Source organism: Macrobrachium nipponense, chromosome 28 (genome assembly GCF_015104395.2).
Source record: "Macrobrachium nipponense isolate FS-2020 chromosome 28, ASM1510439v2, whole genome shotgun sequence".
Taxonomy (NCBI): Eukaryota; Metazoa; Arthropoda; class Malacostraca; order Decapoda; family Palaemonidae; genus Macrobrachium; species Macrobrachium nipponense.
In genome coordinates, this window is record NC_087217.1 from 36,183,412 (window position 1) to 36,197,779 (window position 14,368).

At 44.7% G+C, this 14,368-nt stretch overlaps 1 protein-coding gene across 1 annotated transcript in view; it reads left to right on the forward strand.

Moving 5' to 3' along the window:
* Positions 1 to 14,368, forward strand: part of LOC135201156 (general transcription factor 3C polypeptide 1-like) — a gene marked incomplete in the record, with an annotated part of 923,347 nt that overhangs the window by 427,288 nt on the left and 481,691 nt on the right. The window contains 1 exon segment of the mRNA XM_064230032.1: positions 13,547 to 13,826. Within this exon segment, the coding sequence (XP_064086102.1) occupies positions 13,547 to 13,826 (280 nt within the window).

Here is a 14,368-nt window from a genome sequence, read left to right on the forward strand (position 1 = left end):
GATGAGTTTGTTGGGGACACTCTCCTCGTTGGAGCAATTCCTTTCTCTAGGAAGGTTGCACCTCAGACCTCTCCAGTTCTTTCTCCATCGAAACTGGAGGTGTCGTTCACAAAACCTAGAGTTCTCCTTCGAGATTTCAAAGGAAATCAAGAAGGACCTCTCTTGGTGGGCCAACCCTCTCAAGTTTGCAGAAGGGATGTCCCTTCACATTCCGAACCCCAACCAAGTGTTGTATTCCGACGCCTCGGAAACAGGTTGGGGAGCGACGCTCGCTCAAGAGAAGTGTCAGGCACCTGGAACAAGGAACAGGTGACCTGGCACATCAACAAGAAGGAGCTGATGGCGGTTTGGCTAGCTTTGAAAGCTTTCGAGCCCCACGTCCTAGCTTCAACAGTTTCAGATCAACTCGGACAACACCACGGCCCTGGCTTACATCAGGAAGCAAGGGGGGACTCACTCTTTCTCCCTGTACAGACAGCAAAAGAACTTCTGCTTTGGGCAGAAAAAGGAAGATTTGTCTCCTTACCAGGTTCGTACAGGGAGAAAAGAACGTCAGAGCAGAACCTCCTAAGCAGGAAAGATCAAGTCCTGCCGGCAGAGTGGACTCTGCACGAAGATGTTTGCCAGGACCTGTGGAAGCTTTGGGGCAAACCTCATATAGACCTCTTCGCCACAGCCAAGAATATGAGGATAGCCAACTACTGCTCTCCGATATCGGACCGAGGGCAGTGTCGATAGACGCGTTCCTACTAGATTGGAAGGGTCTAGACACGTATGCTTTTCCTCCATTCAAGATACTGGGAGAGAGACTAAAGAAATTTGCAGAATCGGAAGGCAGCAAGGATGACGCTGGTAGCCCCGTTCTGGTCCCGCACAAGTATGGTTCACAGAGTACTGGAATGGTTAGTAGATCTTTCCGAGAACATTACCACAGAGGATCGATCTGCTCAGACAACCCCACTTCGAGAGGTATCACAAAAACCTCCCCGCTCTAGATCTGACTGGCTTCAGACTGTCAAAAGTTTGGTCAGAACGAGAGGCTTTTCGGCAAGAGTTGCAACGGCTATCGCAGCAGCAAGAAGGCCTTCTTTACCCTTAGAGTCTACCAATCGAAGTGGGACGTCTTTCGGCGATGGTGTAGGAACCATCACTTTTCCTCTTCCAGTACCTCTGTGACACAAATAGCAGACTTCTTACTTTTCCTTAGGGAAGAAAGTGGATTGGCGGTATCAACCATTAAAGGCTATCGTAGCATGCTATCTGCAGTGTTTAGGCACAGAAACTTAAAACATTTCAGAAGATAAGGACCTTCATGATCTAATAAGATCGTTTGAAACATCCAAGAAGGTTTCTCCAGGGTTCCGAGTTGGAATCTGGATGTAGTGCTACGTTACCTGAGGTCCAATAAGTTCGAACCAACCGCCTCAGTCTGCATCGTTTAGAGACCTCACGAAGAAGACAATTTTCCTCATGGCATTGGCTTCCGCAAAAAGGGTTAGTGAACTCCATGCACTAGAAGGAAATGTGGGATTCAGAGGAGATGCAGCTATCTGTTCATTCCTTCCTTCGTTCTTAGCCAAGAACGAGAACCCCTCAAATCCTTGGCCTAGGAGCTTTGAAGTACAAGGATTGTCTGCATTAGTAGGCGAGGAAGCAGAGAGGTCTCTTTGCCCAGTAAGAAGTTTGAAATTCTATCTACAGAGAAAGAAAAAACTTAAGGGCAATGATGTCAACCTTTGGTGCTCTGTAAGAGATCCAAGGAGGACACTTTCGAAGAATGCGCTTTCTTTCTTTATCAGAAGCCTGGTGAAAGAAGCGCATGCGATATGTGGGAAAGTCAATACAAAGTTCTTAAGGTCAAAGCTCATGAGGTAAGAGCTATTGCCACGTCATTGACTTTTAACAAAAACATATCCCTGAGTAATATTATGAAGGCAACATTCTGGCGTTGCAACTCAGTCTTTGCAAACCACTATCTGAGAGACGTCAAAATTACGTATGAAAAGTGCTTCGGGTTAGGCCCGTACGTATCGGCGGATTCGGTGCTGGGGCAGGGAGCTGAGACATATCCTTAGTTAGTAATATTATTTTTTCCCCTTGTTAGGTTGTAAGTTTTTGGTTGTTTGAAAGAACATGCGGGTAGGCATGTTTTTCATTTCGTAGAGCTAACAATGATTAGATTGGTTAGGTGATCGGTGTATGTTTGAGCTCCTTGCAATGATAGTGGTTAGGTTCTGTCATATAAGTGGGCGAATCCCCGTTGACAGATCCTGCTCGGATTCTATCAAGTAAGCGGACAACCAAATCCCTTGATAGACCCAAAGAGTCTGTCAGCTGTAGGTCACGCCCTCGCTGAAGCTCTTAAGGCAACGCAGACTCATAGACAGTAACTACGAAGTCTTCTGCCTAAACAGGTAAGAACCAAGGTTGTTTTTACATCCTACAACTAGTGTTGTTTTCCCCTTTTTTCCATATTTATATTGCTGTCTCTTTCCCTCCACCAAGGGTGTCAATCAGCTAAGTATATATCTGACAGGAAAGTTCATGTACAAAAATGTTATTGTTAGTATACAATAAGGTTTTGTACATACTTACCTGCAGAATATACGATTGATGGCCCGCCCAGCCTCCCCTCAGGAGACCGGTGGAAGGAAAAATTCTGGCTGGAAAGGGAGATTGGTTCTTACATCCGCCACCAGCGGCGGGTAAGGTAGATCACCTGACCTACCTGTCGCGTGTGCCGCGAGTTTTGATTCTGTCGTGACGTCAGAGACGTATAGCTAAGTATATATCTGCCAGGTAAGTATGTACAAAACCTTATTGTATACTAACAATAACATTTTTGAGATATAACAGAAAATTTGCGAAAATACAAGCTTTGATATACAACGAAATATTTGAGATACGATTTTGCGATGAGTGTTAGTTGTATAGGCGACCGATAAATGGCGTTCAGTCTGTTTGTTTGTTGGTGCTGCATGTTAACACGTCGTTGTTTAGTTCGTTGTATTTGCGCCTATTTTTCGTGTTATTTTGTCTATTTTATTATTAACCATGGGTCTCAAAGCTAAAGACGAAGCAGGTGATAAGAAAAAACCCAAGAAAATTATTTCGATGGAAGCAAAACATGAAATTATAGCAAAGCATGAACGTGGCGTTCGTATCGTCGATTTGGCAAACGAGTATGGTCGAAATCCTGGATAATGTCTCTCTTTGGATACTTCGATTTTGCCAAATATTGAGGGCTACAAGAACAGTTGATTACTATTTACGTATCATATAGACTAATTAAAGTAAACATATCTTTAAATAGGCTTATTATTATTAGTATCAACAAACATTTACTGGCATGAGTCAGAGGCCGTTTAACGAAAACGAACACTTCTCTGTCCTTAACTCGGAGCGTCGGAAGACGCCTCTCTCTCTCTCTCTCTCTCTCTCTCTCTCTCTCTCTCTCTCTCTCTCTCTCTCTCTCTCTCTCTCTCTGATCCAAATTACTGGATAATGTCTCTCTTTGGATACTTGGAATTTGCTTGTAATCTAACCAGAAACTTTGTTTTGTTATTATTACTGGAAACAAGCAATGATTTTTTCATTATTTGCGCTTTTGGACTGTTATATGTAAACTAGTATGTATTCATTCGCTCGGAAACTAGTTCCGCATATGAGGCGTCACTAAAAAAACATAGAAAAATACAGCATAAAAAGTGTCGAAAATCATCATAATCTCAAAATTTTTGATGTAATCTAACCAGAACTTATTTTTATTAATATACTGTGCTAAACTATAAAGGATTTTTATCATAGTATGCGTTTTTTAAAAGCGTCGTTAACTCGGAGCGTCGGAAGCCGCACGCCTTCTCTCTCTTCTCTTATCTCTCTCTCTCGTCTCGCTCTCTCATCTCTCTCTCTCTCTCTCTCGGCTCTCTCTCTCTCTCTCTCTGATCAAATTACTGGATAATGTCTCTCTTTGGATACTTGGAATTTGCGTTGTAATCTAACCAGAAACTTCATTTTGTTATTATTACCCGGAAAACAAGCAATGATTTTTTCATTATTTGCGCTTTTGGACTGTTATATGTAAACTAGTATGTATTCATTCGCTCGGAAACTAGTTCCGCATATGAGGCGTCACTAAAAAACATAGAAAAATACAACATAAAAAGTGTCGAAAATCATCATAATCTCAAAATTTTTGTTGTAATCTAACCAGAAACTTATTTCTGGGCTCAGCTCGTGTCGGCCTATGAAAGGATCCTTAATATCATTCTTTCTAGGTAAAATTAACCTAAAATTACCAGAGAAAAACAAATTAAGAAAATGTCAGTAAAACTGACTCGCTCACTCTTAAAAGAAGTGTCGGTATGATAATAGGGGCGAGTGTGGAACACTACCACGAGACAATCACCAATTAGAACTTCCAATCAGAATCCCCCCAAGAGAGAGCTGATACCAACGGGCGATGCAGCCTCTACTACTACTACTAGAGGACGCCACGGACAGCAGCGCCCCTAGCGGACATCCTTAATTTTTAGCGCTAGCGTCAAGACGCCATTTTTCCTTGTGCTGTGCTATTTCTGGATTTACCACTGTATTCTACCATGGAACGCTCAGCTATTGCCACGGCTAAGTTAAGTAACTCATAAGTAATATTTTACTACATTTTTATCTTCCGGGTACCAGTATTTTCCTCTTAAATAGGTCATATACGGTTCCCTGGTTGTCTCGTGGCGGCGCCATGCTGCCTCGTAAGAATTCCCGGTCCTCCATACTGGGACTTCTTATACTTATGGGCTTACTATATTACGTTCATTGTTTTTACATCGAGTTTTAGCTAGTTCAGCCCTCCTACCATTTCTCTTAGTTTGGTATTTAGGGCTATTTTTATTATTCCGGCCCAGCATCCCGGCTCTTGCTCTTCATCGGCTATCGCTGGCTCCGAGTAGGCCTCTGTTTCTTGGAACAGTCTGCCTCCTCTGGGCTCTTTCTTTCTCTTTTACTAAAAGTGTCTTTTCCATCTTTTCGATGTATTATTTATTACATTTAGGGTGTTAGGCTAGCCTAGGTGCTTGTTCCTTGTATTGGTACAGCCTGGTTCACGTGGCCCTCTCAACGGTTGATGTTGTACGGCGGCCTAGCCCACTTGCGGTCACGCGTCCATCGCACCTTACCCTGCCCCCGCCCTCCCCTTATGGTATAGGGAGGAGCTGGGGGACCCCTTGGTTGTCATGACAACCTCAGTTGCCTTCTCTCACTACTTCTCTGAGGCGGCCAGGGGTTCCTCCCAGCGGGGGGTATAGGGCGACCACTCATGAGGTACCGAGTCTCCATGCGGTTTAGTTGGTGAGGGGGGAGAGAGTAGGCATCACCCTCCCCCCCTCTCTCGCTCCCGCCGTGTTACACCGAGACCTTCCTCCCCCCCTCCCCAGTTGCTCAGCCACCTGCCTCGCTATACGAAAGGAGCATCCGTCGCAGCCGGGGCACCTTTGGTTATGGGTTACTGGCTCCGCTAGCGAGCGGGGTGGGCACCTCTAGTGGTCGGTTGCTTGCCTACTATATCCTTACATCTTCACGCTACCGGAAGAGAGCTTGCTTCTTACCCGCGCACTCTTCTAGTAGACGGGCGGAGGAAGGTTGTTTTATTATTACTATTTTTAAGGATATACCCTAATTTTACAATGAATTGTGTTATATGATTGATTTTATCTTCCATCCCCGCCATTTTCCGTCGTGGTTTCCTTTTACCACCACTCCTGGTTGGTTTCTCTTTTGTGTCTCCGCCATCAGCGGAGCTATAGCCTAGAGCACACAACCAACCTGGTTACCACACGTATTTTGGCGGGGCTCTGGTTTAATCTAACTTTATCGCTCCGGCGCAAGCGGAGCATCTGTTAGGACTGTAAGTGTTTACCTGGTACTCATGTATCTTTCCACTTACAGGCTACCAACTGTCAGGTCCCAGCGTGTAACGCGACGCTGTTCGACCCCTGTGGACACGATGAGTGTAGGTCTCACGCCCCCTGTGCCACGTCTTACAACGAGATGATCGTCTGGCACCCTGAAGCCTGCGCCATCTGCTACGACCTGGTCGGTCAGCTGGGAGATGGGGTAAGTCCGTTATAGGCTTACTTATCATTTTACTAACAACTTTTAGTCATAAGTTTGTTAACCCCGTTCCACCATTGGAAGCTAATCTCGCCTTTCTTTCAGGCTACTGGTGTGAGGGAAGTCGCCCTCGCCACCCTGAAAGCGTGGGTGGGCGGCTTCGGGAAGAACGCCGCCAAAGGCCAGCCCTACATTCTGGATAAGAAGCTGGCCGTCCAGATCTTCCCCGCGGGCAAGTCGACCGGTTACGTTGACCCCTTGTCCGCTGCCCCGCTGATAGCCTCCATCCAGCAAGACCTCCAGCAATCCTTTGGGGTCGTAGCCTCCCAGGAGTCGGTCCCGGACGTCGCTGCCCTGGACCTTAACATCGAACCTATGGCGGTAGGGGTGGAGGATTTGTTGGTTGAGGTAGGTGTGTCGGGCGCCCAAGGTCTTTCCTTGGGTGCTTCTGGATCTTCTCCTGTCCCCTCTTCTAGTGCTTCATTCCAAGGCTTGTGGGATCTGAGATCCCTACCCGCTCTCCCGCTCTCTCTGTACCCGCCAAAGGTGAAGGGACAGAGAGAACCGAAGACTCTGGCCAAGACAACTTCGAAGAAGTCGTCTTCGTCTTCTTCTTTGGCTTAGGAAGTCGTCGCTTCCTACGCCGATCCAGCCTGGTGAAAGCGAAGCTCTTCTCACCCAAAGAGCTCCAGAAGCAAGGCTTCGAAGGAGAAGGCTCGCGCTCCCGCCGAGCCACTGCCTTCTCCCGCCCCCACCGCTTCCACTCCGGCTACGCCGGTAGGGGTAGCAGGTCCTAGCACCTTTGATCCCTCTGCTTTCTCAGCAGTGGTGATGCAACAGGTGGGCGAGCTGGTTGGCTCGCAAGTCTCCGCCCTGGGGACACGGTTCGAGCAGATGTTTGCACAGTTGTCAAACACTCTGTCTCAGTCTGGCCAGTCAATTCAAGATCTCTCTAACAGGATGAGAGAAAATGAGGACCGAGTAGCTGGGCTATCTCAGGTTCCTCCTCCAGTCTCCCCAGCGTCAAGCACTGGGATTCTTCAACTCCCGCCATATGACTCTTTGCCAGCTTTCTCTATGGAGAACCCATGGAGAGTAGCTGCCTACGCTCCGTTCAAGGATGGGATGATCTCTATCCCGGAGTGTGGAACTCGAAGGATTGAGGACTTCGAGTTTTACCCTCCGGGTCTGACGCAGCCTTTCATCGGTTATGCTAGGCTGACGCCAACGGCTCTGACGAGGGAAGACAAGATCTCTAAGGAGTCGGTCCTATATAGTAGAGATCATGCTCAGCGGGAATGGGTTCACTGCCTTGAGGACTGGGAGTGTACGAACACCAAACTCCAGGCCTACAAGAGTCCCTTCACTATTTTCGCGACGGAAGAGGAGGTTTCTCTTCCGTTCGCCACGAAATTATAGTGGAGAAGTCCCTTCAGGCAGTCCTCAAGGATGAGCCCATCCCACAGTTGAGGGAGGCGGAGTCTACTTCTCCGCTCTTCCCGGCTTTCGGAGAATTGTGGGAGAACTTGCCAGCTACGTTCACGCTTGGTAAGCTCAAACCGGACTGCGCCATGGACCAGTTCGGCGAGAAACTACCAAGGCTGCCGGATTCCCTAATCCAGGCAGAGTTTGATGCGCGAACCAGGTTTGGCAGGTTCCCTCAATTCCCTTATAATTACTGGGAAAGGCTGCCCTCTCTTACGCTACGGAACAAACCGCTGTTCAAGATTCTGGCGAAATCTCAGTTCCAGACTGTTCTAACGGACGCTTTTGACTTCTTCCAGGCTAGGAGGAACTGCCGAAAGCATGTTCTACAAGAGTGTACCATTAGGCATGAGCCGAATAGACTCTTGGCCTCTAGCATGTGGGGAGCGGATCTCTTCCCAGAGTCCGCGGTTAACGAAGTACACCACGAAGCTGCTAGGCTCAACCAGAGCCTTAGAGCTAGGTGGGGTATTTCCTCGAAGAGGAAACAGGAGTCCGTTCCCACTGCTGGTAAGAAACCGAAGAAGGCTGGTAAGAGGTTCCAGCCATATAAAAAACTCCAGCAACAGCAGCAATTTGTGCAGGCGGTCCCGGTTACCCAACAAGGACAACCTGCTAGTTCAAAGCAGAATCAGCCTATCCTCCTGTTGCCCCCTCAATCTCAGCCATCCACTTCCTACGCTATCTCGCCGGCCTTCAACCCTGCATATGAGGCTCAAGGCTACAATCAGCCGAGAGGTAGGGAGTAGAGGTACTTTCGTCAGCGTGGCGCAGGAAGGGGTACAAGGAGCAGGCAGTTCAGAGGAGGGCGTGGTGGCCAACCCGCCCATCAACAATGAGGCTCCCCAGGTAGGAGGGAGGCTGTTCCTCTTCCGCCACAGGTGGGGGTTCAGCAATTGGGCACAGAGCATAGTGTCCAAAGGATTGGGGCTGGAGTTGGATCAAAGATCCTCCTCCAATCAAATCATTCCACCAGATACCGTCAAAGGAATTGACAGATTACGCGGAAGAACTCCTTCAGAAAGGAGCTATTGCGAGAGTCAAGCATCTAAAATTTCAAGGTCGCTTATTCAGCGTGCCAAAGAAAGGCTCAACAAAAAGAAGGGTAATCTTAGACTTGTCGAAGCTAAACTCTTTCATTCGTTGCGACAAGTTCAAGATGCTTACCCTCTCGCAAGTAAGGACCTTACTTCCGCGTGGAGCCGTCACATGCTCCATCGATCTTACAGACGCATACTATCATATCCCTATAGCCAGGCACTTCCGCCCATTCCTAGGATTCAGGCTAGGAATCAAACATTCTCATTCAAAGTGATGCCCTTCGGTCTGAATGTAGCCCCCAGGGTATTCAAAAAAATAGCAGAAGTGGTTGTTCAACAATTTAGAGCTCAGGGAATCATGGTAGCAGCATACCTCGACGATTGGTTGATCTGGGCACCAACAGTCGAGGAATGTCTCAAAGCCACCAAAAAGGTAGTTCACTTTCTGGAACATCTGGGGTTCCAGATAAACAAAACGAAATCCAGACTTACTCCGGAATCTCGTTTTCAGTGGCTAGGAATCCAATGGGATTTGTCTTCCCACAATCTGTCAATTCCAGTGGCCAAACGGAAGGAAATAGCAAAATCTGTCAGACAATTTCTCAAATGCAAGCAAACGTCAAGAAGAAACCAGGAGAGAATCCTAGGGTCTCTTCAGTTTGCTTCGGTAACAGATATCCTTCTGTAAGCAAGGCTGAAAGATATAAATCGAATTTGGCGGTCAAGAGCAAACTCCAAATATCGAGACAAGTTGTCAGTAATCCCACAGATCCTCCGCAACCAACTACGGCCTTGGTCAAAAGTAAAGAACTTAGCCAAGAAAGGTACCCCTTCAATATCCCCTCCAGTGTTAACCATTCACACGGATGCATCCCTGTCCGGGTGGGGGGGATACTCTCAGTTCAAACAGGTTCAGGGGACTTGGTCAGTTCAATTTCGCCAGCTCCACATAAACGTGTTGGAAGCAATGGCAGTATTTCTTACTCTGAAGAGACTGCTTCCCCCGAAGAAGTCTCATCTAAGGCTAGTTTTGGACAGTGCAGTGGTAGTTCATTGCATCAACAGAGGAGGGTCCAAATCCAAGCATGTGAATCATGTCATGATAGCCATCTTTGCATTAGCAAACAAACACAAATGGCATCTGTCTGCCACTCACCTGGCAGGAGTAAGGAATGTGATAGCAGACGCCCTGTCCCGGTCAGTTCCTCTGGAATCAGAGTGGTCTCTGGACGACGGGTCATTCCAGTGGGTAAGCCGGAGAGTCCCAGGTCTCCAAGTGGATCTCTTCGCCTCACAAGCGAACCACAAGCTCCCTTGCTATGTGGCCCCCAACCTGGACCCTCTGGCTTATGCCACGGACGCCCTGTCGTTGGATTGGAATCAGTGGAGGAGAATTTATATTTTTCCTCCAGTGAATCTTCTCTTGAAGTCCTAAGCAAACTAAGGTCTTTCAAAGGGATAGTAGCTCTGATTGCACCGGACTGGCCCAAGAGCAACTGGTATCCTCTTCTTCTGGAATTGGGTCTCCGACCTCAACGGATCCCCAATCCCAAGCTATCACAATCAGTACAAATGAGGACTGTGTTCGCTTCCTCAGGAATTCTCCAGACCCTAACTTTATGGACTTCATGAAGTTTGCGGCTAATAAAGATGCTGATATTGATCCACAGAATATTCTCTTCCTAGAATCAGATAAGAGAGAGTCAACCATTAGACAATATGACTCAGCTGTTAAAAAATTAGCATCTTTCTTGAGAGAATCGAACACTACAACCATGACAGTTAATTTGGCTATATCCTTTTTCAGATCCTTGTTTGAAAAAGGTTTAGCAGCTAGCACGATTACCACTCATAATCGGCTTTGAAGAAAATCTTTCAAGTAGGTTTTCAGATAGATCTGACTGAATCTTATTTCACATCTATCTCTAAAGCCTGTGCTAGACTTAGACCTTCTCAGAGGCCTACTACAGTTTCATGGTTCTTGAATGATGTCCTCAAACTAGCTTCAGATACTGACAACTCATCCTGTACATTCATAATGCTCCTGAGGAAGACATTATTCTTATTAAGCCTAGCCTCAGGAGCCAGAATTTCAGAACTGTCGGCTCTATCCAGGGATGCGGGTCATGTTTTTAAATTCCTCCCCATCAGGAGAAGTTCTACTTGCTCCGGATCGTAGCTTTTTAGCCAAAATGAGGATCCTCTTGCAAGGTGGGCTCCTTGGAAGGTTATCCCACTTCCACAGGATCCTTCTCTCTGCCCAGTATCAACTCTTAGAGCCTTTCTATCTCGTACTTCTTCAAGATCCTCAGGTGCTCTCTTCATGAGAGAAAAAAGGTGGTACTTTGTCAGTCCAAAAGGTATTAGACAACAAATCCTTTACTTCATTAAACAAGCCAACCCTGAGTCATTCCCAAAAGCACATGATATCAGGGGAGTAGCCACCCAATTAATTATTTTTTCAACATATGAACTTTGAGGATCTTAAAAAGTATACTGGATGGAAATCCCCGACAGTCTTTAAACGGCATTATTTAAAGTCCTTGGAATCTTTAAAGTTTTCAGCAGTAGCAGCGGGAAACATTGTTTCCCCTGATACTGTATAGTAGTTGTAGTATAGATCCAGGTCTCCTTTCTACCTACATCATCCAACATGCCTCACCCTATCGCCAGGCTACTCGAATATCATAGCCTTAGCCGTTGAATCATATAGTGGATTGTCCCTTATTTTTTTGCTAGGGACATCCACACTTGTACTGATAATGTACTTCAGTGTGCCTACCCTTATTTTTATGCTAGGGTAGGACACAATGTGTTTGTATATATTCACCATTTTTGTATTAATGATGAACTTCAGTGTACCTACCCTTATTTTTATGCTAGGGTAGGACACAATGTGTTTGTATATATTTTGCAATACTTGTATTAATGATGGACTTCAGTGTACCTACCCTTTTTTTTTTATGCTAGGGTAGGACACAATGAGTTTGTATGTTTTGTAAATTTGTTAAGTAAATCCCTTTTTCTTTATATTACATGCATCACTGTAATTTACTGTAATTACCATTTAAGTACTTTAAGATTACTAACGTTCTATTGTTTTACTGTTTAGTATAAGTTAGTTTAAGTGCTTAGTTTGTATGCTGTAATTGATTTACTTATATTATATCCATCATTTTACACTGTTTTTCATTGTTCCTTTTTTCCCATCTTGTCTGTTTCTCTGGTACTCTTTCATAGGCCGACACGAGCTGAGCCCAGAAAAGGGATTTTGACGAAGGAAAAATCTATTTCTGGGTGATTGGCTCGTGTAGCCCTATGAAACCCCCCCTTTATGGTTTGTTCCCCCCCCTTGCAGGACAAGATGTTTTTAGTTTGTTGTTTTTAGATTAAGGATGTCCGCTAGGGGCGCTGCTGTCCGTGGCGTCCTCTAGTAGTAGTAGTAGAGGCTGCATCGCCCGTTGGTATCAGCTCTCTCTGATTCTGATTGGAAGTTCTAATTGGTGATTGTCTCGTGGTAGTGTTCCACACTCGCCCCTATTATCATACCGACACTTCTTTTTAAGAGTGAGCGAGTCAGTTTTACTGACATTTTCTTAATTTTGTTTTTCTCTGGTAATTTTAGGTTAATTTTACCTAGAAAGAATGATATTAAGGATCCTTTCATAGGGCGACACGAGCCAATCACCCAGAAATAGATTTTTCCTTCGTCAAAATCCCTTTTTTATTAATATACTGTTGCCTAAACTATAAAGGATTTTTATCAAGTATGCGTTTTTTAAAAGCGTCGTTAACTCGGAGCGTCGGAAGCGTCAGCGTCGTAACCTCGGAACAAGCGTCGTAACCCAGGACGGATTTTTCCATTGAATATTTAAGAAAAAGCGTCGTAACCTCGGAACGTCGTAAGCCGGAACCGTCGTAACCCGGGGACCGCCTGTATATATATATATATATATATATATATATATATATATATATTATATATATATAGTGTGTGTGTGTATGTATGTATGTATGTATATATGTATGTATGTGTGTATGTATAGTCCACTTACATCAACCATCAAGCGACCTAGAAATTTTGTCAGTGCATTAGGCTGCTTACAGCATGTATAGAAAGGGATGGAGCTTGGACACTGACAAGGAGAGAGGACTTGGTCACTTGCATGGAGTTTAATAAGTAGCTGTTTATATTTTTTGGTCAGCACTCCCAATGCAATTTTTGCCTACTACATATCACTATTGCCCCTGTGACCTTAATATGGGCCAAGTCAGTGATTTGAGTCAACAGGTAATAGCAGAGATATGTTGATGAAGCAATCTGGCCTTAAAACAAAGTAGACATTGGATCAGCTGGGTGTAAGGAGGCGTTCACTTTGACGCTGGGTTGCCAGATTTAATGAAGGTGGCAACCCATGAGATTCTGTCTCAGAAAAAGCGCCCGGATATGCCTAAGACGATCCTGATCGAAGTTTGACTTTTCTCAAGTGTCAAATAGAAAGTAATTAATGCTTGAAAACAGTCAAATTTCAATCAGGAAGCAGGCAAGAATCCGTACTGAGTGCTTTTGCCAGTTATTCTTGATCTTTTTGTATACCTTACAACCTTTCCAAATTTGATTTCATTTGTGCCCCGACAATCCCTCAATAAACGGCTATAGGGCTCTGTATGGTTTTCTGCCTATCATTGTCCTATGGTATTTGCTTATATAATGAAGTCTGTTTACTGCAATTTTTAAGCATATATGTACGTATCGAGTTTGTTTGTATATATGTATGATATATATATATATATATATATATATATATATATATATATATATATATATATATATATATATATATATATATATATATATACATATATATATGATTTCTCAACATTATTTTTCCAGATACATTATTATTTAATTTCAGAGATAATGGAAGCATCCCTGGTGATGGCCGAGGTGCTGGTGGCCTTGATTCTGCTATGTTTGCGCACCTGAAGCGAAACTGGTCCTCAAACTCTGGTCACTCTGCTGCTGCACGACCTTCAGCCCTTGTTGCTCCAACAGCTGATGGAGGAGAAAAAACTTATGAAGGAAGCGTATCTTATTCCCAGTACCTTATGAATACCACCACCCCTTCTTCTGACACACTTTCACCTAAACACCGACTTGCTGGGCTACGAAATGTAAAGCTGTCAGTTTATAAGGTAAAAAGGATTTAGTTTTCAGAAATCCCAGGCACTGCTTAGGGATGTAAAGCTAAGTAAGGGTAACCAGTTGAAGTTTTGCATATATTATCTGTCATTCAATGTACTCCTGGTAGCAGGAAGGTAGTTAGACCCTGTTCTGTAAACATATGATTTAAGTGCATTATAGAACTATCATGTTACTGTAGTAACCTTTGTTTCATACAGTCATTAATCATGAATAGCCTTATACTTGCAGAGCACACTGTTACGGACTGAGGTCTGCTCAGATTCTTTAATATAATAAACAAAAGGAATCAACACCAAACAGTTGAAACTCGGATTACGAATATAGAAAGAAACTCAAACAGAACAGAAGTTTATTTACAAGCTTATTAACAAAGATAAATGCAGAATGGTTTCTCCTATTTACATAACAAAATTAGAATTGATAATATGTAAAATGAGGAAACAGTGCAGTAATGAAATACTTGCTGGTCAGTTTTGTAGCGGTCGAAATCAGTACTCGAAGTGACAGGCTTCACCAAAGGGGCCAGTAGAAA